Source organism: Hirundo rustica, chromosome 17, assembly GCF_015227805.2.
Source record: "Hirundo rustica isolate bHirRus1 chromosome 17, bHirRus1.pri.v3, whole genome shotgun sequence".
Classification (NCBI taxonomy): Eukaryota; Metazoa; Chordata; class Aves; order Passeriformes; family Hirundinidae; genus Hirundo; species Hirundo rustica.
In genome coordinates this window covers 2,261,987-2,288,052 of record NC_053466.1, presented here as the reverse complement: position 1 = coordinate 2,288,052, position 26,066 = coordinate 2,261,987, and the positions used below count along the sequence as shown (strand labels likewise).

The window sequence follows — 26,066 nt, the reverse complement described above, 5'->3', positions numbered from 1 at the left end:
TCTGGTGGCACAGCGCTGCTGTAAAACCCGCGGCAGTACTCACTGCGATACGCAGCTCTCCATAAAAATGGGATTTTCTTTTGCTAAGTCCAAAGTTTGGTTTTTTCCCACGGCGGCGGGGGCGGGCGGAACCGCTGTGCAGCGGAACGGGAAATCGCGGTGCGCGTTTCCGCAGAGCGCGGCCGCGGCGGCCCCGCGCCGGGGGAGCGGCGGGGCGGTGACACCGGCGGGCCAAGATGGAGGCGGTGACTGAGGGCGGCTGGGGCTCGCTGCCGGTGCCGCTCAGCCCGGGCGTGCTGCGGGCGCTGCGGGAGCTCCGCTTCCACCAAATGACGCCGGTGCAGGTGCGGGGACCCGCGGAACTCCCGGAGAAGGGGAGGCCGGGCTGAGGAAGGGGAGAGCGGGCGGTGTCAGGAGCGCCTGGGCCGGGCCGGGCCGGGGCCGGTGGCGGTCGCAGTAGTCACCGGGTCCTGTGTCAGTGAGAGAAGCCGCATCCGTGGCTTTCCCACCGGCTCTGCTCGAGTGATGTTCTCAGCAATCTCTGATGTTCGGAGGAGTTTCACATCTGGGAGATTTCCCCCCGCTCCACCCGCTCACGCGATGCTTCTCTTTTTTCAGTCTGCGACCATCCCGCTTTTCATGAGTAACAAAGACGTGGCTGCAGAAGCGGTGAGTGCTTTTCCTTCGTCCAGCTCGTTGTTTTCCAGGCTTGTCTCTGGAGCTGAGCGAGGGCTGACGCTGCTTCCACTCTCACAGGTCACAGGCAGTGGAAAAACTTTGGCGTTTGTGGTTCCCATACTGGAAATTCTTCTCAGACGGGAAGAAAAACTAAAGAAAATGCAGGTGAGATTAAAATATTCAGTACTGAGTATCATTTTAGGATGTGCCAGTGAGATTTGAGAACTTCAAGGAAAGTAACCATAAGGAAAATTGCCTACACAGGGAGTGACTGTGTGCTCAGCTCTTGGGTGTAACAGTAACAATAAACTGGTTAAAACTTGGAAATAAAACTGGGGTGCTCTCATTGTACTCAGATACAGCTTCTTCTTTGACGTGGCAGAACAGGGTTCTGAAAAATGTCCCAAAATATGGAATACACTGATAAACTGCAAATGAGATTTGAATGCTTTTTAGCATCCATTGACCTTGAATACATTTTAGTGTGCAGGGAGCTTCACTGTCATTTGCTGTTAAATTTGTCATTATTAGATGCTGCTCTTTGAGCAGAGGTGTTTTACACATTGATACAAAGTCTTTCATAGACATTTTGGGATGTTTTTTACGCTTTATTGTATTTCTGTGGAAATGTTTCATCTGAAACCAGGCCAAAATCACGGCTCATACTCACTTAGCTTGAAAGGGAGGATTCTGCCCAAACCTTTCTTTTTTCTCCCCTCAAATTCCTGTTTTTCACCTGCAGGTTGGGGCTATAATTATCACACCAACGAGGGAATTGGCCATTCAAATTGATGAGGTGCTGTCACATTTCACAAAACACTTCCCCATGTTCAGGTGGGTGAATTTCATCATTTCCATGACCACAGTTCCTCCTGTCACTGTGAGCCAGCAAAACTTGAAAGATGACCCAAATCTTCCTGGTTTATTTGTTTTAGTCAGATTCTTTTAATTGGTGGAAAGAACCCCATGGAAGATGTTGAAAAGTTTAAGGAGCATGGGTGAGTTGTTTGTTTGTGGTTTTCTCCTTGTCGGGGTTTCCAGCCCAGAGCTGTGGTCCTGCTGGTGCTGGAATGGGATGGTGCTGCCAGAATCTTTTGGGGTCAGCTGGGAAATTGTGGGGTGTGTTCCTGGAATGAGGTACAGCGTGAGGAGAGGCTCTTACGTGACATCAGCACCATTTATCTACTGCCTGGGTGAAGAACAGAGCTTCAGTGAATATTTCACTTCTCCCTGCTCATTAATTCCCTGAAACTGTTGGGTGCTGATACTGATGTTGGAGTTTGGAAGGAATCCTATTTGCCACTGGCTTTTGCATGGAGGTACCAAATATTTCCTGATAGTTGCTTTCCATGCTTGTTTATATTCTAAAATTGCCACAGGGGATTTGCTTTCACCAGGCCATTCCCCCCATCCCATGGCATCTGAAATACGGATTAGAAGTGACAAAATGACATTGGTTTATTGAAGAACGCGAGGCAGAGCCGTGCTGTGCTAGCAACATCAGGAGTTCTCCCAAATTCCTCAGCCTGTAGTTAGGGAATTGCTCTGTGTGTGTGTGTGCACCACCAGTGGGAACATCATCGTGGCCACCCCGGGGCGCCTGCAGGATCTGTTCAGGAGGAAAGCGGACGGGCTGGACCTGGCGAGCTCTGTGAAGGCTCTGGATGTGCTGGTGTTGGATGAAGCAGACAGACTTCTAGATATGGGCTTTGAAGCAAGGTATTGCAATAAGAAATTCTGGTGGCTCTTCTGCAGTTTTTAATGAGTTGGTGTGTGATGGATGTGAATGAGCCTGGCCTGCCATGGCCTCCAAAGTTAGGTTTGTTCTGAGATTTCATCTTTGCTCTGTAACTACACAAAGCAGTTGCTAAGGGGGAAGAGAATCAGGAAATGTGGAGCCTGGATGAGTGCAGAGTTTCCTTTGTTGAGATGTATGTCAGCATATCTCTGTTAATGCTTGGTTAAATACCGTTGTTCACACACCAAAATGGCTTAAAGCACTTTAACCAATAAGCTTTGATCTCTCTTTTCTTTTTCTCTCTGAGTTAAGATAATCATTTCAATAGGAGTTTGAAATGTGATAACAAACCCTGTTTTACTTGTAAACTCCAACGATTCAGCCTCTTCCCGAGGGAAGCCTTGGCACAGTTACGTTTCCCATGTGCTTACTTGCAGCTTGAATGCCATTCTGGACTTTTTGCCCAAGCAGAGAAGGACAGGTCTGTTCTCAGCCACGCAGACCCAGGAGGTGGAGAACCTGGTGAGGGCTGGGCTGCGCAACCCCGTCCGCATCTCGGTCAAGGAGAAGGGAGTGGCAGCCAGCAACACCCAGAAAACCCCGACACGCCTGGAGAACTACTACATGGTGTGAGCCTGGGCTCTGACTGAGCCTCCTGCTCCCTCTCCTCTTTTCCTATCAATAAGACACTAAATCTTGGCCGGTTAGGATCACGTTAACAGAGGAGCCAAAGTCCACTCTCTTACGTTTTTCTTTTGTGTTGTTTAGATCTGCAAGGCAGATGAAAAATTTAACCAGTTGGTGCATTTTCTTCGGCAGCACAAACAGGAAAAACATCTGGTCTTTTTCAGGTAATTCTGTTTGTGTTTCATTATGAGAACAGTTTGGTGTTGAATTGAATTCCAGAGCTGTGCCCTTTGTTGCAAAGGACATGGCTATTTTCAAAGTGATTGATTTTGTGAACTGTTTTTTACAATGTGATGCCTAAAAAGAGATTCATCATTGCTTCATGTCAGGATCGTGTTACTAAGCAAAACATAAATTTATTGCATTTTTGAAGTACGATATTCTAGAGGATCATATGTTAATTATAAAACTTATGTGCATGTTTTAAATAAAAATAGCGTGTATTTTTGAAAGAGCTTGGGAAACTCTAGCTTGACTGTCTAAACCTGATTAAAAATGCAGCTTAACCTTTTACTTTTATGCCTGTCTTCATCACAACAGCACTTGTGCCTGCGTGGAGTACTATGGGAAGGCTCTGGAATCCTTAATTAAGCAGGTGAAAATAATGAGCATCCACGGGAAAATGAAGCACAAGCGCAACAAGATTTTCACGGAGTTTCGGAAGCTCCCAGGGTAAGAAGGTGGGAATAGTGAGAAGGCAAAACAGTGAGGGGAAGGTGGCTTTGTCTGACTGTTCTTCTGCTACTTGGTGTGGAAGGATGGCTCAGGATGCTCCAGGCTGGTCCTGAGTGAATTGATAATGTCACAAATTGTGCTGAGCTACCCAAAGTACGACCACAAACAAAGGGGAAATGTGACTGCAGCATCTCCACCCTGCTGTAGAGAATCCATGTGGCAGCACAGGAGGTGGACACACTGCACTGTCACTTGCTACAATCACACTTTAGCCCTGATGTTTAAACAGACTGGTAGCAAAAAGAAGCTTTTCCTGATGAGCAACCAGAGTGGAAACCCAGGATATTGTTTTATTACTGTATGAACAAGAACGTGGCAGCGCAGTGCTGTAACCTGCCCACAGGGAAATGTTCTTTGGCAGCTTTGCAGGATGCTGTTAAGAAGCTCTTGCCTCATCAACTGTCTTTTTTTTTTTTTTTTATTGCATGGAACCTGAGTTTTAGCTTTTTATATTACGAGAAAAAATAAGCAGCAGATTGTAAGAACAGCTATTGAAAAGAACAGCATGGCAGTTTTGCTAAAATTGTCACTCAAGTATTTTATTTAAACGTTTGTTATAATACATTCAGCTGTGGTGGATACAGTGCTGGTATAAAATTTGGATATGTAATAGGGAATTGGTTTGTCTTAGAAATGTAATACAAATCACAATAATTTTCATAATGAAAATACACTTTTTCTTCTTCCTAGGGGCATTTTGGTGTGCACAGATGTGATGGCCCGTGGCATCGACATTCCAGAAGTGCACTGGGTGTTGCAGTACGATCCACCCAGCAGTGCCAGGTACAACTTCAGATCCTGAGCCCCTTTTGCTTTCCGTTGCTCCTGTTGCTGTGCTCTTCAGGTATCAGCTGGGAACAAAAAACTGCATGAAACACATTTAATCACTTCCTGGAGGTTAACCTGAGAGAGCACACCGAGTGATGCAGGAGCTAGGGAGGCTGGAACAGTGCAGTTTTTGTTGTCACTGCTGTGAATTGAAATGGCTTTGTGGTGTGCAGTGTCAGGTGGGTGATTGTCACCTCTGTGTGCAGAGGGGACTCTGGGGTGAGGCTTTGTGTGAGGGTATCAGAGGAGTGAGAGGTGGCAGTGGGGTGAAGGACAGCAGAGATGAGAGCAGGGACGGAGCTCTTCCATGAATGGTACATTGAAAGCTCACAGGGAAGGAGCTTTTCCATGGATTTTAACTTTGGCTGTCATAATTCTTCCTGCAACTTGCTTGAACTTCACTCCCTAAACACCCCCTGCTTTAGCCTAACAATTGAGTGGGATCGCCACACGTCTCTCGTGTTACACTTTGCTTATTCCTGTTGCTTTATTTAGTATTTTCCATCCCAAAGATTTGCCCTTTTGCTGCCCAATGCTCCCAGATCGAACTGAGCTCTCCTGGGTCGTTTCAGCGCCTTCGTGCATCGCTGCGGTCGCACGGCGCGGATCGGCAACGTGGGCAGTGCCCTGGTGTTTCTGCTTCCCATGGAAGAATCCTACATTAACTTCCTCTCAATCAACCAAAAGGTGAGTGGGCTTTTACTCTACCTCAAAGCAGGAAAGAGTAAGTAAGACATAGATAGGAGCTTTGAAATCAGAATTTGTAGAACTTGGGGTCATAAACGTGGGTAATGTTTTAGCAGAATTAAAAGACAAGAGCTGCATATTAATCACCTAATGCAGCTGGAACATGATTGCTCCAGTGTTACCTACTGGATTTGTGTGATGCAATAAGGAAAGGCCTTTTGCTCCTAAGGTGTAAATGGAGCATTTGCAGGAGGGCAGTGCTGGATTCTGGTCCTGCCATCAGCAGCTCACACCCTGCAGCCTCTCTGCTCTTTGCTTATAACTCCTACAGTGCCCCATTCCTGCTCCTGCCATTTGTGGGATTAATTGTGTGGATTCTCTGGACACCTAATGAGACCAGAGCCTGATAAAGCACGAGATGAAGATGCTGCCTCTGTGGAGCTGCAGTGTGAGAACTCCTCTGCTGGGTGGGACTGATGGTCAGCTTGTGTGTTGGAGTGACCGAAGGGGCTCAGAGCTGAGGATTAACTGGGCGAGAAGTGTGTGTTTGAGGTTTCACAGTGCATTTCACATCATTTGGTTGAACTTTTCCTTGGGTTTTGTTGTTTATTTTCTGCTTCCCAGTGTCCCATGCAGGAAATGAAACCGCAGACAGATGTGTTGGATCTTCTTCCCAAGCTGAAGTCCATGGCCCTGGCTGACAGGGCAGTGTTTGAGAAAGGGATGAAAGCTTTCGTGTCTTACATCCAGGCTTACGCCAAACACGAATGTAACCTCATCTTCCGGATCAAAGGTAATTAATTCCCTGCAGGGCTGGTACCTCCTTCTGTTTTTCTCAGATAACAAAGGCACAGTGGTGGTGTCCACAAGCTTCAGCTTCTGATTTTTGATCTCACATTCACTTCCTGCACCATCAGATTTTGACAAAACTCGTATTTTTTTAAAGCATCTTGTTTCAAGAGAAAACATTTAAATATGGAACTTGACCAAACTGATAAAAGCACAAGTAAAAGTGACTTAGTATTGTTGCTAGTATTAAGGTATAGAGTGCAATCAATCCATTAAAATAATGTTGACTTTTTTTTTCCCTTTCTCAGTTGAATTAACTTTTTATCCAGCAGGAAACTGACTTGATAATCTTTATTTCAACAGATCTGGATTTTGCCAGTCTTGCCAGAGGTTTTGCATTGTTAAAAATGCCAAAGATGCCTGAACTAAGAGGAAAATGTTTTCCAGACTTTACTCCAGTCACTATCAATACAGACACCATTTCATTTAAGGATAAAAACAGAGAAAAACAGAGACAAAAGAAATTAGAAGAACAAAGGAAAGAAAGAGAAGAAAATCAAGGGAAAAAGAAATTTGTAAAGAACAAAGCGTGGTCAAAGCAGAAAGCCAAGAGGGAGAAGAAAAAGAAAGTAACAGCTAAGAGGAAGCGTGAAGAGGTAACAGTGTCCATCCCCTTAAACTGCAAGTGATTACTGTAGTCTTTCCAACGGCACAGAGCCCTGGGATTTTAGTGTGGTGGAACTCATGGCTGTAAAATAACTTTTTAGGACTTGGACAAGCAAAGCTTAAAAAAATTATAGAGCTTTTTAAAGGCAAACACTACAACAACTTCTCAGCACTGATGCTGGTCAGTAATAGGATTTTTATTTCTCAGAGGTGCAGAAGTATGGCCTGAAGGTGCTTTTGTCAAATTGGGGCAAGTGTAGTTGAGAGTTACAGGTGTCTGGGTAGGAACTGAATATTATTTCCTGCTTGGATACTCCTGGCAAACTCTAGCTTGTAATCTTCTCTTGTGTTCAACAGTATAGGATAAAAACCTTTTGGTGTTGTGTTTAATTTGTTGTTTTCAACTTCCAACAGGGCTCTGATATTGAAGACGAGGATATGGAAGAGTTGCTGAACGACACAAGGCTCTTGAAAAGACTGAAAAAGGGAAAAATTAGTGAAGAAGAGTTTGAGAAGAAACTAACAGGCAACCAAAGGCTCAAAACAGAAACTGCTGAGGACGTGGAGGCTGAAGGCTGACAGTTACTCTGACCACATTTTTACATTAAAACACTGCTTATTTCAATAAAACTGGATTTCTATTTAATGATAGAGATAACAGAGCTGATCTAATCTCTTCATAGAGAGACCTGGCATCCCTGAAGACACAGAGCCTGCAGCTGTTGAGAACAAAGTAAAAGCACCACTGTGGTGTGGCAGGGGCTGCAGGTTCCCATCAGCAGCCTTGTGCGTGTTTTAATTTTGGTTTTCTCAAGTGCATACCACAGATCAGTAACAGCACACCTCAGAATGAGTCTGGATACACCGTTAAGGGCTTTTATTTTACAGTATCAAAATACTCCACCCCTCTTTAAAATAATTTAGTTGCGGCCTTTAGAAGCTGTAATAACTTTGGGAATTTTTTCAAGAGTGGTCCGTAATTATGTCAATCCTTCTAATGGCGTTTCCTTGCCATGTTCACGTATCATCCTCCGAGTTCGTAGAACCCTGATAGTTCTGAAGATGTCACATCCTGTGCAGGAGTCCCTGAGTTACAGGTAGAGTTTAATGAGTTCATCACTGACAGCTGAAGGGGTCAACACCCCCAGGTCTGTGAAGAGCAGTGTGATGAGTGATGGGGAGGTGTAGTCAATCCAGGGGTGCTCCTCTGTTAGATTCTGACCCGTTTTCAGAGTGTCTGCTTTGTACTAGAAGGAAACAGAGACCATTAATTACTACACAACTGCAACTTAAATCCTCTTTTGGGCAAGAGCAGCGCTACAGCCTCAGGCAGATGTTTGTGGCAAAACTGAAGGAAGTCAAGTGCACAGACCGGTGCCACCTGGGTCTCAGCTCTTTTTTCTTGTGTAAAAAGTACAATTTGTAGTTCTGGAAGTTTATTGCTTTAACTGCTTCTTACCCTCAGCTGCTCCTGTGCCTTAAAGGAACTGCCTTAGGAACAGAGTATCAGTTATCAAGATAAATTTTGGCTGTTTGGTGCCTGACTGTATCATGGAGCAGCCCCATAACAGCCCACAGCAGAGAGAGCCAGATAATCAGAGAAGACAATTTTTCACAGACACACCAGTGTGCACCTTAGCTGGGTAAGATGGAAGTTGAATTTCTCTTACCTTAAACCTGTCGGGGACGTCCTGCTGGTTGAGAGGGAAGAGCCTTACAAACTTGAAACTTTCTGCTACCACATAAAACGGCTTATTCTGGGCTTTGGCACACACAGCAATCTGATTGGTGCCAATCTGTGGAGACGGATGGAAAACAACATTGCAGACTCACTGCTTGCCTGACAGTATTGCCCAGTTTCCAACAATCAACAGACATTTATTGGAAAAAATCCAAATGGAAGAGACTTTTCAAAGAAAGCTTTAAATGCTTCAAAGAAATCAAACTTTAAAAGTCCAGAGTTTACAGAATGATGTAAGAAACTCACAATTACCTTGTTGATAATGCCTCCACTTTCAACTACACCTTCAGCACCAACTAACACCAGGTCCACTTTCTCCATAATGTAGCTGTTAAAAGGGGAGAAAAAAAATCCAAGCCTTACTGAGTAATAGGACAAATGACATGCTGAACAGAACAGAAATGAGTAATTCAAACAATCTTTCCATTTTTTGCACTAGTTTCATCGACCTCTTGTAAATCCAGATGTTGTTATACATCCTTGGAGTGATACTTCACCTGCTTCCCTGCAGGAATATTAAGTAGCCATATCTTCCCCAGCCACAGCTGACCCTGGCAACTGTGTAAATGCTGGAAGAGGCTGAACTCTAAGTAGGAATGTTCAGATTTATTGTAATTGTTTCTATTCTCATGTATTGGACTTGTACCAGGCAGTGGTAATTTAGCAAATACCTTAAGAAACCACAAAATGATAACACTTATGAAAACTAGGAAAAAAAGCAGCCTCTTTGATTAGCACCTCAGCTCTTTTTTACAGATCTGTACAAGCTCTTAGGTCTGGTTCTTCCTTTCATTCCAACATGCAAAATCAGATGCATGTGTTGTAGCTGACACATTCTAATCGTGCACCTAAAGCTGTAACTCGTTTGGCCTGTTGGATGACTGTGACAAACTAAGTAATATCCCTGGAGTTTGAACAAGCTGCTTACATCTAAGTTTATTTTGTCTTACTGTCAAAATAATTTTTTGATGAAAAACATTAAAATTTATGCTCAGACTTACCCAACTGCAGCATCCAGAATCACAGTCACGGGGATGTTCAGCTTCCTCAGGGCTTTTGCCATTTTTTGCCTAGTAAAGAAAATGTTTGGACCTTTATATATATATTTTTTTTTTTTTAAGACAATGATAGGAAAATACTGTCTGAAAGACTGAAGCCTGTGACTGCCCCCATTTCCCTGCCGGTAGAAGATGAGTTATTGTATAGAAATGGAAGAAACTGTTACGTGGTGTTAGTGACACGTATTACTCAGTGTGCAGGGTTTACTCCTTCACTTACACAACAATATCTGCTCTGAAGGAATTACTTGGCATCTTTAGATGACATTGTTAGCTGTAGATTTTACTTTGCTATGATTAGCATAATACTGATTATTTTAACCTACTTCTTAAAGAGAGAATTATAAAGCAGTTGTCTCCCATCTCCCAAGGGAAAAGTAGGTTGCCTGGCACTGACCAAAAGTCTGTGAACCTTTGAGGAAAACCTAGATAACACTAATTAGAATATCAAGTATGGAAAGTTAATTACCAGTATTTTTTAGATTTTTTTTCACTTGTCCAGAATAACGTGATATGAGTGACACTTGGCATTTAAAATGCTCCAACCAAACCTAGCAGCTTTTCTTAGGGCAGGACAAGTTGGACGGTAGCTGTAACTTACCCTGTTAACCAAGATAAAAACCAAATTAATGAATACTCGCCCTGCTTCATCTGGCTGTGATTCAGTCACATAAACACTGAATCGCTTCTTGGACTCCACAGCTGCTTCCAGCACCCTGAGGACCACCCTGGAGTAGGCGTGTGTCAGTATTCGCTGCCAGGACAAAAATAATTCACATTACTTCTGCGGAGCCTTGGCAAACCTTTGCTTTTGTTAGCAGTGTCACGGCTTGCCGTGCAGAACAATGTTGTGCAGAAGCCTCCATCAAACTCCTCTCCCCTCCTGTTTCTCACTGCCAGCAACAGCAAAACCCAACAGGAGCGACCCTGCCCAGGCCTACTCACAGCACCATCTCTGATGAAAGGGTGACACAGCTTGGCGATTTTATTCCTCGAGAGAGACACTTTCGTCAGGAAGATCTCCCCGCGCTCGATCATGATTTCCTTGCACTTGGAGTAGTCCTGGAAGAGAGCGGGATGCCCGCTGAGCCGGCCGGAGGGTCCCGCAGCAGCAGCGGGGCAGGGCGGGCAGCCCTTACCGAGTACTCCAGCGAGGTGAGGCTGATGAAGCGCAGGAAGAGCTCCCCGCCGGAGGACACGGCCACCGAGGAGTCCACCCGCGACAGGGTGTCGATGGCGTCCCGCAGGCTGTTCCGCAGGCCCTGGATGGTCTCTCCTGGGGAGAGGCAGAGACGCGCGGTCAGCGCCTCGCCCCGCGGGCGGCCGGGGCTCAGCGGGGTCCCCGTGAGGGCACCCGGGCTCACCTCGGTCCTGCTTGAGGAATCCCAGCAGCGCGCGGATGGCGGCCACGGCCGAGGCGACATCGGGATCGTCCCTCAGCTGCGCCCTGAACGTCTCGATCAAGTCTGGAAAGCAACGCGGAGCGTCAGACCCGACCCTGCCCTGCCCGGCCCGGCCCGGTCCATCGCCGCCCCCGTTACCGTCCGTGCCCATCGCCGCCCCCGTTACCGTCCGTGCCCATCGCCGCCCCCGTTACCGTCCGTGCTCATCGCCGGCCCGCTGGCTGCGCTCCGCCCGCCGCGCCGGGCCGTGGGGAGGGCCGGCCCGGGGCGTGCCCGGATGAGGGGCGCCGGGCCCGGGCGTCATCCGCGGGCGCCGGAGCCGCCGCTGCCCGGCCGGCGCCATGAGCGCGGGTGAGCGCGGCCGGGCTGCCCCGGCGGGCTCCGGGGGTGCTCCGGGGCGGTTCGGGCTCCTTGTGGGGAGGCGGAGGGGGCCGTGAGCGGGGCCCCGGGGCTTTTCCCCTGTGCTCGGGGCTCGGAATGACGCTGCTCTGCGGTCCCTTTGCAGATGATGAGCTGAGCCTGCTGATCATCGTCCTCGACACAAACCCGATCTGGTGGGGGAAGAGGGCCCTGGGAGAGGCTGAGGTACGGCTTTTGGGCGCTGGGGCTGCTGATGGCCATTTTCTGGGGGAAATTGTATCAATTTTTTGACTTCTGAACTGTGCTAATTTGTCTGCTAAAGCAGGTATAATGGGTATCGTAATACCTTTTGAAATAGCTATGCAGCGTTCTGTATTTATTGGGGCTTTTTTAACAGCAAACCCTCTTTCTGCATCTTCAAATTGAAGTTTTTAGCTGCAGTCATTTCACAGACTTCTTCTGAATTGCTTCACTGTAAATGTTGTTGTGCTACATCCGCTCTGTTCTTTTTTCCCAGCAGTTCACCCTGTCGAAATGCATCGATGCAGTGATGGTGCTGGGGAACTCTCACCTGCTCATGAACCGCACCAACAAACTGGCTGTAATAGCGAGTCACACTCAGGAAAGGTAGAGCTGCTTCTGAACAGTGTGAAGGTTTCGAGTTTCCTGTATCTGACTCCTGGTTTTCTTGTTTGATTGCAAGAAACCAAGTTAAAAGCGTGTAATATATCGTTGTCTTAAAAAAAGAAATTAGCTGAAGCTATATGGGAAAGAACCTTAATGACTTTCAAAGCAACAAAAAGACTTAGAAGACAGAAGGGAGGTTTAAATAGACTTGAAAATACTCTGAGAAAGAATGGTAGATATGTGTGGAGTGGAACAATGCAAGTGGCAGAAGAAGCTCCCTATTTAGGGGATATTTTCCACCCAGATATTTGTGAGTCTCAGCATCTTCCCCCAAGTGCAGCCAAAGAATCTTATGCCAGATCTCTTAAGAGATGTCTCAGAAGGAGGGAGCTGACTGTGGGTTTTACTCCAGTTTAAGTTGACAGTCACCTACTTTACCTAGCCTCTTTAATGTCTAGAGTATTAAAAGCATTTAAAATTAAACTTCAGAGTATTGTTATCTGCAGCTGATTAATTTATAGTGTTTTTTCTTACATGAATACTTTGTTTTTCCTCTGTTTCAGCCGTTTCTTGTACCCTGGGAAGCAATGGGCTGCTGCAGATCCCTTCGGAGAGGGAGGCCCTTCCATGGAATCTAATAGCTCCGGCAGCAAGGATGGAAAATATGAATTATTAACAGCAATAAATGATGCAATTGCAGAAGAGATTAAAGACCTCATGACAAAGAGTAAGCAGAAGAAAATTCTAGACTTAATATACAGAATTGTAAAATGCTTGGTCTGTGAAGGAGTTGCAGAAATGTCCTCTGTTTTCATAATATGAATTTGAATATGCTTAAAATATGTTTGACACTTCAGGCCTCTGCATTAGTATTATTTGCCAAAGATAAAAATCTGTAGTATTTTGTATTGTCAGGTTCAGTAGCTGTTTTTATATATAAAAGTAACTTTTGCACTTTTTCTTGTATTGCAGCTGACATGAAGGGCCAGCAAACAGAAACCCTGTTAGCAGGATCGCTTGCTAAAGCACTTTGTTGTATCCTTTTGATCACAGAATCTTCAAAGCCTTTGTGTGTTCTTAAGACTGGTTCTTATAATACTAACTTTTACTGCTCTTGTTTTGTTATGATACTGAAAACTGAAACATTTGCCTGGTAACTGTGGCTTGTGCTTATCAAAATGTATATTGGTGGTGAATGTGTGGTGTGGATCATGGAGTTATTTCCAAGAATGGAATGTAGATTTCCTTAATGCCAGCTGTGTAGACATCAACAAGATGGGCAAAGACCTAAAAGGTAACTCCTCTTTTCCTGTTTTCAACAGTGAGTAAATATTTTAACCTGAATAACAGGTAAATAAAAATGCACATGCACACACGAACAAATATGCATGTTTGGACACACCCCCATTTCCAAAATTGGCACTAACAGGTAGAGGTTTATTTTGATAATTTGAAGTTGCCTAATTAAAAAAAAAAAAAAAAAAAAAGTTAAAGGACTTGATCAATAGCCCATGTCCTTAGGGAGATTTTCTGTTGTGTGCAAATAAAACTGTCGCTGGAATTTCCTTGGAATAACTGGAGGTTGAGTGGAATTAGACCACAGATAATTGTCAGTGGGACTGGAAATAGTTTCATATAGATATTTTATCTGACCTGCTAGATCTAACTTCCAGTATATTCTGACGTGTCAGATGCCACAGAATTAAAGGGGTGATACAAACAATGTGCTGATGCATTTCTCTTTTTTTTTTTTTTAATACTTAGCCAATCAAGAAATGAAATCAAGGATTCTGGTAAGAACTTCTGCTGTCAGAGTTTTCTTTTACTCTTGAAATCCAGTGATATATGTAGGCTAACAAGTCTGAGTTTTTATTTAGGTCATAAAAGCTGCAGACGACAGCGCATTGCAATACATGAATTTCATGAATGTGATCTTCGCAGCACAGAAACAGGTGAAGCTGGCCTTTTTTTCCATTTATGTTATCTTTTATTTCTGTGCAAAGATAACACAAATGTTAATTTCTCTCACGATTGCATAATTTATAGTGCATTTATTGTGGAAACAAGTCATGACAGTAACACTGCCAGGGCTGTGTGGGTCCTGGCTAAATTTGTTCTTCGTGCATTTCATGTCTTGCAGAGTATTTTGATTGATGCCTGTGTCTTGGACTCTGATTCAGGTCTTCTACAACAGGTACAGACTTGCTGTTCTTATTTGCCTTTTATATGAACTCATAGATACTTGATGTTTGATAGTTCAACATGTTCTTCAGCTCTTTCCTTTAATCAAGAGTGGGTGTGGAAATACGTTCAGTGGATTGTCGGTTCTGACATGCAGGCCTCGTGCAGTGCGTGGATATTTTAATTGCCCTGTTAATGTCATCAAACAACAATCTGAGCATTGTCTCTGCTTTGCAGGCCTGTGATATCACGGGTGGCATATATTTGAAAGTGCCCCACATGCCATCCCTTCTGCAGTATTTGTTGGTAAGTCACTTAAAAAACACTGCTGTGTTTTTCATGTGTTAGATGTGAAATATAACTCACTTCACTGTCGAGATAATACAGGAATACCAACCCAATTCACAAAATGCTCCTCTCTATCCGTGCAGTGGGTTTTTCTCCCTGATCAAGAGCAGAGATCACAGCTCGTCCTTCCACCTCCTGTTCATGTTGACTACAGAGCTGCCTGCTTCTGTCATCGGAACCTCATTGAAATTGGCTACGTGTGCTCTGTCTGCTTGTCAAGTAAGTTTATAAATATTTAACAGTCTGATTTCTTTCATTTGAGTGACCTGTTTTACTGAAAGCCAATTCTTTGATTTTTCAGTATTCTGCAACTTCAGTCCTATCTGCAGTACCTGCGAGTAAGTGTTTATTCTTTGTATTTCAAGGATGGGTGTGGGGATATGTTCAGTGTATCTGACAGTTGCTTTTCCATATTTTTTTCCAGGACTGCTTTCAAAATATCGTTGCCACCTGTCATGAAAGCAAAGAAGAAGAAATTGAAGGTAGCTGCGTAGCAACATTATGTAAATACATCATTACCTCCTCCAGTAATTCCATGAAATGGAACCTACTTGAGAAACTCATGGCACTTTTTATTGGATGTGAAAGAGAACTGTATGCAGTGCTATTACTTGTTTCTTAGGGGATAAATATTTAAAACATACGTCTTCTATGCAGCCTGTTAAGTAACAAATCACTGTATTACCATGTAATCTGTGCTGTTTGAAATGCTAATTATTAACTGTAAGAGGAACCAGAAGTTATGTCCTGGTAAAGAGACACAGCCTGTGAATTTGAGGGTATTCTGGCCACTCCAAAGTTTCACGCCTCCGAGTTACTTTCAAGGTCAAGAGAGCTTTGGTGTAAAGTTAAGAATGACCATTTCAAGTGTGTAGGATCAGAACTGGCAGCACTGTGTTGTTCAGGGACTTCAACTTCTTACTAGCAATATGAGCCATCATTTTCAAGATGGTTTGTGAGCCACTTGGAAAAAAAAAAAAGGTGCTAATTGCCCTGCCTGTGCACTCACATATGCCTGTGACTGTACTGTCCTTGTGGTATTTCTTTCTCAATTTGATATCTCTTCATTTATGAAGGAAAAGGCCTCCCTTTGTTTAAAATAACATCCATAAATGCAGACTAGCTGGTTAGTCTTCAAGGTTTTATTTTGAAACTGGAGAACAAGAAATGTAATTGTAATATGATAACAGGCACACTTCTTATTTTTAGTATGCGGGTTTCCATCTGACATGTGATAAGAACAAAGACTTTTGGATCGGTGTCTTTTATGGCAGGAAGGACTGCTGTGTTCTTCTGAATGTGGCTTTCATTTAAAGAAGCAAACACCTTCTAAAGAGAACTACGTAATTTGGTAGTTTAACCTTTCTCCTGAAAGGAACAGAGAGGAATTTTTTTTTTTTTTCCACATAGAAAACGAGTTATTTTTTTTTTCTTTCCCAATGTGTATAGAGGAATTTGTCAGGTCTTGATATTCACATCAGGTTTTGTCACTGTAACAGCTGCAGTGCCAGTTTTTTTCTGGGCTTGCCGACGTAACAAGGCGAGCTTTTTTTTGTTGAAAAAAAGCCGTTTTGTGTGAAGGCTGTATTTATAATTTACATTGTATAAAACTTTTGTAATAAAGACTGTCTCTTTTTCACATGTGGTCAGATATTGCTTTGATAGTTAAGGGTGAGCTACACGGTTTTCTTGGAGTTTTGTTGTTTTGGTCTCATGGTGTGATGTGACTGACAGTGGGTGAGGGAGGACAGGTCCAAGCGGAGTCAGGGGTGATGCTGCAGGACAGACGTGTGGGGGAAATAAAACTCTCTAACCAGTTTGTAAGCTTAGAAAATAAACATTACTTTATTCATTGAGGTGGATGGGAACTGCTCCGTAAAATGCGCATCAGTTATGAAAATGTAACTATTTCTATATTATAGCAATCAAAGGGATTAGTGGTTATTTGCTACCAGTTACATACTTATTAATGAGTATAGTATAATACCTATTGGTTGGTGATTTGCTTCTCATTGTAATTAGTCCACATGCTCAGTTTCTTTCTTTTGGGTTTGCGGGTTTCTTGGGTCACTGGTCTACCAGAATTCCCTTTTACCTGCTCAGATCTGATTTCAGCACAGTTACTGAGCTGTTTTTATTAGTTTCTTCCTTAACTTGGAAGTCCAGCCAGATGTCCTAGTGGTCCATACATTCTGCATTCTTTCATGTTCATAATCAACACTACCTCCCTCTTCCCAAACCATGCTGACCCTCGGGTCTGAGAGCCCTAAATTTTATTTATTTATTTATTTATTTATTTATTATATATATATATATATATATATATATATATATATATATATATATATATATTTTTTTTTTTTTTTTCCCCTCTCTTAGAGCTTTTATGTTAGCGTTGTTAGCTTTGTTCGTTTGTGACCGGCCCGGGAGCTGGAGCCGCCCCGCCACCATCACCGCTCCCGGGGCCCTTTCCCGTGAGGCGGCCGCGTTCCCGCCTTTCCCGTCAGGCGGCCGCGTTCCCGCCTTTCCCGTCAGGCGGCCGCGTTCCCGCCCCTCCGTGAGGCGGCTCCTCGCCCTCCGCGTTGCCATGGCGCCGCGCTGGCGCTGCAAGATGGCGGCCGGGCGGCCGCCGTAGCGCGATGGGGGCTGTCGGCTTTGGGGCGCTGCTGCTGCTGCTGCTGGGGGCGGCTCCCTGCCCCGGGCAGCCCGCCGGGGATACCGGTGGGTCAGGGCGTGAGCGGCCGCAGTGAATGGCGGCCTCCGGGGGGCGAGGGACGGGCGGAGGTGTGGGGATGGCGGCGGGATCTGCCCGGGCGGGTGTGAGGGGAGGCGGCGCGGACCCTGAGGGTTCCCCGAGGCTCGGTGTAGGGCGGCCTTCCCAAACCCGAACGTGCTCGCCGTGGAGTTTCTGCCGCTGCTCAGCACAGAGGGGGAGGGTCGAGCAGCTCATGTCGGACCTTTCAACCTTGCCAAAGTCTAGAAAGAAAAATCCAGTGAAACTCCCAACTCCGACTCCTAAACTTGACACCGCGTCCACATGCTGAAGGCAGGAACCCGCAGTTCCTGATCGCAGGTAGCGGGACATCCCTGGCACAGTTCATGGCCCAAAGAAATAAAAAAGTGTAAGCTGAAGTCAGCAAGAAGTGCTAAATATGGTGTTGCCGGAGCTGTGTAGTATCTGCGTGGGCTGGAAGTGCTATAATGTTATTTTACTGCCTGTTTATGGGGCATCTTCACACGTTAAACTTGTGGTGTAGAAAGCAACACCCTCTCCTCCAGCACTTGGTAAGAATGGAAATACAACCCTGTACTAGGCGTTACATGGTATTTTTCTTCTGTTTGTAACATTTTGAAGTCTAAGAGTGTAAGAATATAGCCCAAGCACAAGATCTGTAAGTCTATGTTACCTTTTCAATCAAGTTGTTTCTTTCTATTTTTTTCAGGCTTTCAGCCTTCGTTTATTCATATGTCAGGGCCAAGAGTCAATTCATTTTTTCTTGGCAATTCTTCAGGAGTTAATTTTTCTATAATTTTAAGCCCTAAAGATGCAGAGACAGGTAAGAACACTTCAACCCCCTTTCCCCATGTAAATAAATACGTTTGAATTGTTAATATTTTTTGACACAAAAGTTACTAGAGAAACGCTAATGCATGCCATTTAGTGTCTTAATAGTTAAAAAAGAGGGATTTCAGACATTCCTGTTATTAACCTCTTAGTTCTGGGTTGGTTCCATGTCGGCTGGGCCTCAGGGTGTACCTGAAGGCACAAGAAGAGTTTAAATGTACTTCTCATTTCCCAGTCTTTTCTAAAATGACAGTGGAATGCTTTAATTTTTTTTTTTTTTTTTAAATTTTGTTACAGGAAAATTGCAACCTGCAAATTGCAGCGGTAATAAAAGAGCTGGAGATTGGAATTTGGATGTAACTCCTGGTGTGGTATGTAAAATATTGATTCTTCTGTTATTCCACTTCATTCCAACTTCTCTCTCATAAGCTGATGAATGGTATAGACAAGAGCAATTTAATACAGGCCATCAGAGCTGTCAAAGTTTATTTTGTGTTTTTCCAGAACACTTCCAAGGTGACTGTAACCCTCACCAGAACTCTGGAGCTGTGTTTGCCCAATGTCACCGAGTGCTGCCCCTCACCTCTGTGCATGCTGGAGACACTCCAGGTTTTAGCTTGCCGTGGTTCAGTGATGCTGGCGCAGCTCCTGATTCAAGCTGAAATATTTGCCAATTCTTCCTTTACAGGAAATGTGTCAGGTAAGTGCTAAAGAAAAAATGGAATTTTGGCTGTTCTTTTCCTTTCAGTATGGAAAAATCGGGATTTGGGCAGCAATAAGAGATGCTGAGCAAACAGCGGAATTTAAAAAAAGGTTTCTACACAGAATAAACTGCTGTGTGCATGGTCTTTTTATTTGGATGTCAGTCCACTTAATCTGATTTTCTCTTCTGCTTCTGTTACAGAAAATGCAACTATCATCCCAAACCAGGCATTTAAGCCCTTGGGCTCTTGTCCCTGTAACTTAACAGCTGGAGCTTGTGATGTTCGTTGCTGCTGTGATCTGGTACTTATTTCTCATTAAACTTCGATTAAGTGTTTTCAAAGTTTCTAGACTCTCTTGTCTGTGGAGAGAGAGAGGTGCTGGATGCTTCAGACTAGATGGGCCAGAGGGATATTCCCAGTTTGGATATTCCAGTATTTCTAAAATTAAATATGTTCTCTCTACAAAGCTGCTTGGTTTGCCTGTAAGTTTGGCATTATATTGCCATAAGTATTGCAATTACCTTGTTGAAAGTGACCGTTCTTTTCCCTTCCAGGAGTGTACACCAGACTTGCAGCAGTTATTCAGTGGATCTTGTTTCACTGGAGTGTTTGGTGGGGATGTAAACCCACCTTATGATCAGCTGTGCTCTTCTCAGTCAATGGAATACACCCCTGAGTGGTTTCCCTTCCTCTGTGTACAGTCTTCTCTTGACAACACACCATTTCTTGGCTATTTTTATCATGGCTCTATGTAAGTCTTAAAAACATTTATTTTCTCATCACACTCATTATGCAGTCAAAAATATAACTTGTCCTTATAACGAAAGTTAGTTTGAAATTAGGGTTTTAGGGTGTAAACTTTAAATGCGAGTGGAGAAATTTCATTGGTAATTTATAAGAAGAGGGGACATGAAAGCAAACCTGTATTATTTGTGGTAAAGAGTAAAGCACTGTCTATTTTTTAAACTTCTTTGTAGTTCTACACCCAAAGTTCCTTCATTTAAGATCCTTCTGCAAACTTCTCCTGGGAAACCTTTCACTGGTTACAGAGAAGGAGATCCAATTATAACAGAAGAAGATGAGTATTTTACTGTTCCCCAGGTAATCACTTGGTGCTTATGAGCTTTTGATTCCTCTTGGTTTGTTTGGAACTTCCTGCTTATGGCTTTGCATCCAATTTCAGCTGATTGATGTTGGGAAGTGGTGGGGTGTATTTGTCACCAAAAAACCCAAAACAAAATCACAAAGTCATTATTAAAAGTAAACATTATCCTTCCTCATCCTCTAGCCCATCCCTGCATTTTGGGGACACTTGTTTGTTATAATCATTTTCACAAATTAAGTCGTGGTGTACATTGAAACCACTTTTAAAGCTGTGCTTTTAAAATGTTAACCTCTCTTTTGCCGGAGGCTGAGGTGTTTCTATAACTTGCTTGTCAAAGTGCTACGTGTGGCTGTAGTGCACACGTGGGGCATTTCACTAACAAATGATCTTCAAATGACAAGAAAATCCTTATTTCTGTGAACCCCCTGCAGCAATCCCTGGCTGGACAGTGTGTTGGGAACGCTCCCGTGCCCTATCTCCACAGCTTTGATGTCAAGTGCCTGACCAGCTTGGAGTCTTACAAGGAGGGCCTGCCCCATGACGTGAGGATAAACAGTGGCACTGCAGGTATGCTGCAGAAATCCAAGCAGGAATGTGTTTCATGTTTCTCAGAGCTGCTGGAACAGAACAAACCCGAGGGCTGTTGGCACAGTCGTTAAGTGTTACATCTGTGTTATCTGGTGGCCGTAGTTCAGCGTTTGGGGATGTTCTGTTCCTGTTTCTCATGATCTTCCAGCAAGTGTCCTGCTGTTTCCCAAGATTTAGGAGGTAAGAAATAGTGGGGTGGGCCTTTGTTTCCCAGTGACCTGTTCCTGGTGACTCATTTTCAGACTGCTGCAGAGCCCTTTTTCTGTCAGGAGGGTGCAGCATCAGCTTTTTAGAGTTAGTGAGAAGTGGTTACTCTCTGCATCACAAAAGCCTGTACTTAGGAAGAGTCATTCTGGAGTTTGAGATAATGTGATTACCAGAATGAACATATTTTATTTTATGCTCCATAATTGTCTAATTTTGTTAGTCTGTATTACCTCTGTAAGACCCACAGATAATTAGCTGTGCTTTCAAAATACATAAACAGTCTGGATCTTTACCAAAATTAATTTTCTAAATAATTTCCTACTCAGTTTTCATAACAACAGGAATTGCACCTTGGATGTGAAAATAGGAAGTCTTTGTTTTTTGTTCTCAGACTTCATCCAACAAAATGTCGTCTATAGAGCCATCACTGACAGGGGCAAATTCATCACTGAAAGTGGTAGGTCCCTTCCATTTAAATAATGTTTCTTACTTAACCTGGATTGTATATGAAATAGATTATTTTGATGTCTAAAATGTTTACCTGCTGCAGTTCTTAGGAGGAATTTTGTATGTTATCTAAGACTGAAAGTAAACTGGCTTCCTGCAAAGCAGGAAGTATTTAATTTACTCCAGTTCATCACAGTTGGTCAGGAAATCAGGTTCCTTATCTTGCATACACGGGGGATTGCACCATTGCACATTGAAACAGTGAAATAAATTCTCAAAAAGATGAATGTTGTAATTTCCAGAATTTTGCCAAGGTTTTAATGTGTTCTTTCTCAGATGCAGTAGCAGAGCTTTCTAATTAGAATGCTTTTCATTATGACCTTTTCTCTTTTTTGCTTCTGCCAGAAAACCTTCTTGCTGCTGAGGTTCTGTGTCAAAATGTAACTTTTGCAGAACATTATAAATTCATTTGGAAAGGCAAGAACATTGAGCAAGTAAATGTCACTGTCTTCCTTGGAAGCTTATGTGATGGAGGTACCATGACATTTCTTTCATGATTTTTGATTTATTTCTTTGTGTTCTGTATAGAAATTCTGTGATAGAATCTCTTATTTACTTATTCTTCTCAAAAATAATTTCCCTTGGACTGTAAAAAGAAAAGCATGGGGCTGATTTCCATTAATTTGTGTTAATTTGGATCTTCTGTCATTCATTAATGACAGAAGTTTGTGCCCTACACAGAACATGCATTTCGCTAATTTACTTATTTAAAAGTCATACTTTTTTCTTTCACCAGAAATCCTGACACAGAGATTCACAGTTGAATTTCTAAGTTCCAATAGTACTAATGGAGAGGAACTGTTTGAAAATCCAGGTATTAATACTTTATTTTGCCTGTTAAAGTAAAAAAAATAAGTTTCATACTGTACAGATTCTTATCAGTGGTTACATTTTATATTTCTTGTACTTCTTTATGTTGGCAGCCTTCACCTTCCTGCCTTACTGCACTGCCAATAGCAGTGGGTGGTTCTTTTTGTTGCGTAGATATTGATTATTTAAAATGAGGCCATTCCCACTGTAATGGAAATGTCATTTACTTCAAATTGATGACATTTCAAATAATGCTAATGCTTACAGGTTCTTCTACCGTGTTCTTAATTTACGTTTCTCTCCTTAGGGTATCAAGTTGGAAAACCAGTGAGAGCTGCAAATCTGAATGATTCTGATCCACTTGGAAGCCTAAACGTTTGGCAGCCAGGTACTGGCTTGTGAGGTTGCAACTTAAGTTGTAGTTAATACTAAAATGTTGGAGTTTTATTTGGGTTTTGGATTTTTTTAAACATACTTTAGTTAAAAATCTCTGCCAGATTTTGCTTTTCCTTCCCAAACTTTCAAAGGTCAGTGAGAAAACCTCTAATGCTTTCTTGGAAAATTGAATGGACTTGTATCTGTTTTCGAACTCTACCATGCTGAGTTTGCATTCTAATGTTTGATGTTTTGCACAAAATTGAAAACTAGAGATGCAAAGAGGGATAATAGGAAAACTTAAGTAAGATGTTTTCATTTCACAGCTGGCAGGGGTTTATGTGCATCAGCAACTTACAGACCAGTTCTATTTGGAATAGACTCCTACTCTGGGTGCATTCTTGAAGTTGATATTAATGAAGATTGCAGCCTTTTAAGGTGAGCTACACAAGCTGAATTGTTTATCCCTGCTTCATCCCTCTTGTTGATTGTTATGAGACTCTACAAGTTCCTCCCATCAGCACTGGTACTTTCTTTTTAAATATTCATGTGTGCGTTTCAGCTTTCTGTGGTTAATGGTGTCACTTCTGTTTTTGATGGGAAATCACAATAATGGTTTCACTCTTTACTCAGATGAGGATTGTGTTGGCTGCAATACTTTGCCATTTCTTCCCTTCAATGGTTCAAGTTTATTTTTGTTGTGTGATTACATCTTTCAGATGAAACTGACCTTAGGATACAATAATATTGCAACCCAGAGTGGTGAGACAGTAGAGATTTACCTTCTGTGTGATGTTACATTCTTACTTTGCAGAGGAAACGTGACTGAGAAATTGAATGCATTAATACAAGCTACTCACATTGGAAAGAGGGACAATTCCAGTTACAGTGATCTAAATGACTGGGTGGAAATTATACGTAAGTGAGGCTTGTGTTGTTCTTTGTAGTCTAAATATGCCCATAAAGTAAATAAAGTGTGTCAAAATAAATCCAAATTGTAATTTCAAATACCTAAAGCTAGTGATATGTGTGTCTGCATCCATCCGTCCATCCATGTGTACACACAGGCACATAATTCAGTATGCCTGTGGGTACTGCATATGTTACTGCCAGCCTGTACACATGAGACTTGGTGTTTATCCATTGAGAAATTACTCCTTTTGGTGTTTTTTATAGAGAGAAACATTTTTAATGTGTACCTGTGTGACAGTTACCAGCATTTCACTGTGCTATGAGAATAATCTAATTATGCAATAATTATGTTTATAGATAATGTTTTCTATGATATTTACATTTAAATCCCTCTGTTCTCCTTCATAGGTCTTGATCCATTTAGTACTAACATGAGCACTGGAGGCTTAAAAGGCATTTGTCCAGATATTCCTGCAAATCTGAATATTCGCATAATCTTTGCTAAAGTGGGAGCAGTGCAAGGGATTCCTCAGCAGCAGATTCTTGCTGTGCAGATCAGGTAAAGTGAGTTGTGTCTCTGGTTACCTGACAAATAAATGCTTCATTTTGAGCCTTGCTTACCCAACGTATTCCCAAATTAATTTTACAAACAAAAAGGCTGGGTTTTGTTGCTGTTTTTTTACATGCCTTTCACTTTCCAACCCAAATTCCTTTGATCACAACCAGGTTAGCCTTTCTCCCTCTGAAATGAAAATTAAAGAAAAAACTAATGATTAAAAGCAGATAATCTTTATACCTCACTGAAATATTAAATAAAACTTCACTGAAATATTAAATAAAATATGATGCTGCCAGCAGCAAGCATACACAGGGCATCCCATCAGGAGTCACGTGGTGGAAGCAACAAGATTATCCTGTGTTGTGGTTTACCCCATTGCAAAGCTCTTGGGAGCACTGCTAAATGCTTTATTCTTTCCTGAAGCAGGGAATTATCACTCTGCAAACACTTCCCCCGCTCCACCAAGTCAATCCCTGTCAAATAACTGGGATTCTGTTCTGTTTTACCTCATTTCCAGACTGTGCAAGTTCTCTCCTTGTCCAATGTGGAAAATCCAGGGATTATCAACCTCCTCATAAATACTGTGTGGTTTGTCCTTTCCTGCCTGTGTTTAGGGTCTAGACTTCCATTTCCAGCCCTCAAGCAATAGTTACTCTTTTTGTTACAGTTTCTCAACAATCTTATGGCAGTTTCAGTGCGGGCTTGGCTGCAAAAACACCCTCAGCTTTCTTCCCATCACAGCTTCTGTTCAGTTCATTGAAGTCCCAGCTCAGCCACCCGTGCCAGTGACAAGGTAAAAACATTGATAACCTCCCATTATGTTCAGCAGATGTAACGTGAATTGCATTGACCAAAAGGTTCCTTTTTTCCAGGTATCAGAAGCTTTATGCAGAGTTTGACTGCAATCGAAATGAGGTGTGCTGGCCACAGCTCCTTTATCCACTGACACGCTTTTTCACAGGTAAAGTTATAAACGATGTGGGATGCCACAAAGCAGGAAAGGCCCTACTTCTTTGAAACATAGTTAGATGTGGGGAGTTTAATCTGAAAGAGTGCTTTTGCATACACTTTAATCTGTATCTTTGGGTTATTGCAAAAACTAAAATTTAGCTCTCACACGCTTACACTTTTTGTTTTGTTTTATTTTTTCCAGGAGAACCATATTCCCAGAGTCTTGCTAAAGGCCTGTTTCTGGCATTTCTTGTTTTACTTGCAGCAATTATGAGCAACCCTTGGTTTTCTAAATTATGGAACAGATAGGTCAAAATTATGGAGAAGCATTCTTGGGTTTTGTAGACAATTTATGTAAACATTTGAAGACACATAAAATCAGTACTTTTACAGCATACAGAAAATGGCTGTTAAAACAAAAAGCAATAAATTATTTTTAAGCTCTAGACTCTGTGTTTGGAGTTGCAAAGTGCAGAGTTGACTTCAAGAAGGTGGTGAATCCAGCCCAGAAGCTGCAGCAGTGTTGGGATTGTCCTCATGGATGGACCATTGTCCTCTCAAGCCAGTTCTCTTCTCCTAGAGTAGAAGCTCCTTTTGGCAGTAAACCCCTTGTGCTCACCTATTTTTGGAGCAGTGGGCAGACTTCTCACACTTCTCAGAAATCACAGCCCTTCATCTGTTTTCATTTCTTGATCTGAAATTCTCTTTTCCAATTAATGCTTTGCCTTGGCAACCAGCTGTGTCTGTCTGCAGGGCGCAGAAAATATCTACTGATTGTCCTTAGCTGATGAAACACAACATTTGGGATTTTCTTGTGGTTTGGATGGGCCACAAAGTTGAGGAGAGGACAGGAGCAGTTCTGCTATGAAGATAGGCTATGGCTGGGGATGTTCAGCCTGCAGAAAATGTTGTGTGGAGACCTCATAGCAACCTTCCAGTATCTGAAGGGAGCTACAGGGCTATGGAAAGGGACTCTTCATCAAGAACTGTAGAACAGGACAAGGAGTAATGGGTACAAATTGAAAGAAGAAAAATTGAGGTTAGATATTAGGAAGACATTTTTTACTGTGTGGGTGGCGAGACACTGGAACAAGTTGCCCCGTGGATGTCCCAAGCCTGGCAGTGTTTGAAGTGGAACAACCTGGTCTAGTGCGAGCTGCCCGTGCCCACGGCAGGAAAGGTTGGGACTGGGTGTTATTTGTTATTAAGATCCGTTCCAAACCCACACGTTGTGGCTCTGGGGGATGGTGCAGTGCA

General features: G+C 43.0%; 4 protein-coding genes across 7 annotated transcripts; 3 read left to right on the top strand and 1 right to left on the bottom strand.

Annotated features, from left to right (window-relative positions):
* The first annotated feature begins 221 nt into the window (after positions 1-221).
* DDX55 (DEAD-box helicase 55) lies at positions 222-7,450 on the top strand. The gene is made up of 14 exons (XM_040080970.2): positions 222-344; positions 619-669; positions 757-843; positions 1,421-1,512; positions 1,614-1,676; positions 2,248-2,397; positions 2,854-3,043; positions 3,185-3,267; positions 3,644-3,775; positions 4,529-4,621; positions 5,239-5,353; positions 5,978-6,146; positions 6,506-6,798; positions 7,223-7,450. Exons 1-14 carry the CDS (start codon positions 237-239, stop codon positions 7,385-7,387), a joined length of 1,791 nt encoding a protein of 596 aa, XP_039936904.1. The 5' UTR covers positions 222-236; the 3' UTR covers positions 7,388-7,450.
* A 208-nt stretch (positions 7,451-7,658) lies between these two features.
* On the bottom strand, positions 7,659-11,261 carry EIF2B1 (eukaryotic translation initiation factor 2B subunit alpha). Of its 3 annotated transcripts, none has more exons than XM_040080971.2 (9): positions 11,205-11,261; positions 10,972-11,073; positions 10,747-10,883; positions 10,553-10,669; positions 10,249-10,361; positions 9,551-9,619; positions 8,802-8,877; positions 8,479-8,604; positions 7,659-8,055 (listed from the first exon to the last, which is right to left on the bottom strand). In XM_040080971.2, exons 1-9 carry the CDS (start codon positions 11,215-11,217, stop codon positions 7,900-7,902), a joined length of 909 nt encoding a protein of 302 aa, XP_039936905.1. In that variant the 5' UTR covers positions 11,218-11,261; the 3' UTR covers positions 7,659-7,899. The 3 variants fall into 3 exon arrangements, with proteins under 3 accessions (XP_039936905.1, XP_039936906.1, XP_058278797.1); XM_040080972.1 differs by having other exon boundaries at positions 11,177-11,260; XM_058422814.1 differs by lacking the exon at positions 11,205-11,261 and adding an exon at positions 11,149-11,181.
* A 37-nt stretch (positions 11,262-11,298) lies between these two features.
* On the top strand, positions 11,299-16,165 carry GTF2H3 (general transcription factor IIH subunit 3). Of its 2 annotated transcripts, none has more exons than XM_040080898.2 (13): positions 11,299-11,361; positions 11,516-11,595; positions 11,891-11,997; positions 12,561-12,724; positions 12,970-13,032; positions 13,262-13,291; positions 13,762-13,790; positions 13,875-13,949; positions 14,138-14,191; positions 14,416-14,484; positions 14,610-14,745; positions 14,828-14,864; positions 14,951-16,165. In XM_040080898.2, exons 1-13 carry the CDS (start codon positions 11,352-11,354, stop codon positions 15,018-15,020), a joined length of 924 nt encoding a protein of 307 aa, XP_039936832.1. In that variant the 5' UTR covers positions 11,299-11,351; the 3' UTR covers positions 15,021-16,165. The 2 variants fall into 2 exon arrangements, with proteins under 2 accessions (XP_039936832.1, XP_039936831.1); XM_040080897.2 differs by having other exon boundaries at positions 11,304-11,361; positions 11,888-11,997.
* A 953-nt stretch (positions 16,166-17,118) lies between these two features.
* TCTN2 (tectonic family member 2) lies at positions 17,119-25,255 on the top strand. The gene is made up of 18 exons (XM_040081296.2): positions 17,119-17,247; positions 17,970-18,083; positions 18,389-18,462; positions 18,596-18,791; positions 18,996-19,096; positions 19,350-19,546; positions 19,773-19,896; positions 20,332-20,467; positions 21,087-21,152; positions 21,548-21,676; positions 21,939-22,016; positions 22,320-22,400; positions 22,714-22,825; positions 23,202-23,305; positions 23,708-23,858; positions 24,526-24,651; positions 24,731-24,819; positions 25,012-25,255. Exons 1-18 carry the CDS (start codon positions 17,166-17,168, stop codon positions 25,116-25,118), a joined length of 2,067 nt encoding a protein of 688 aa, XP_039937230.1. The 5' UTR covers positions 17,119-17,165; the 3' UTR covers positions 25,119-25,255.
* Positions 25,256-26,066: the final 811 nt, after the last annotated feature.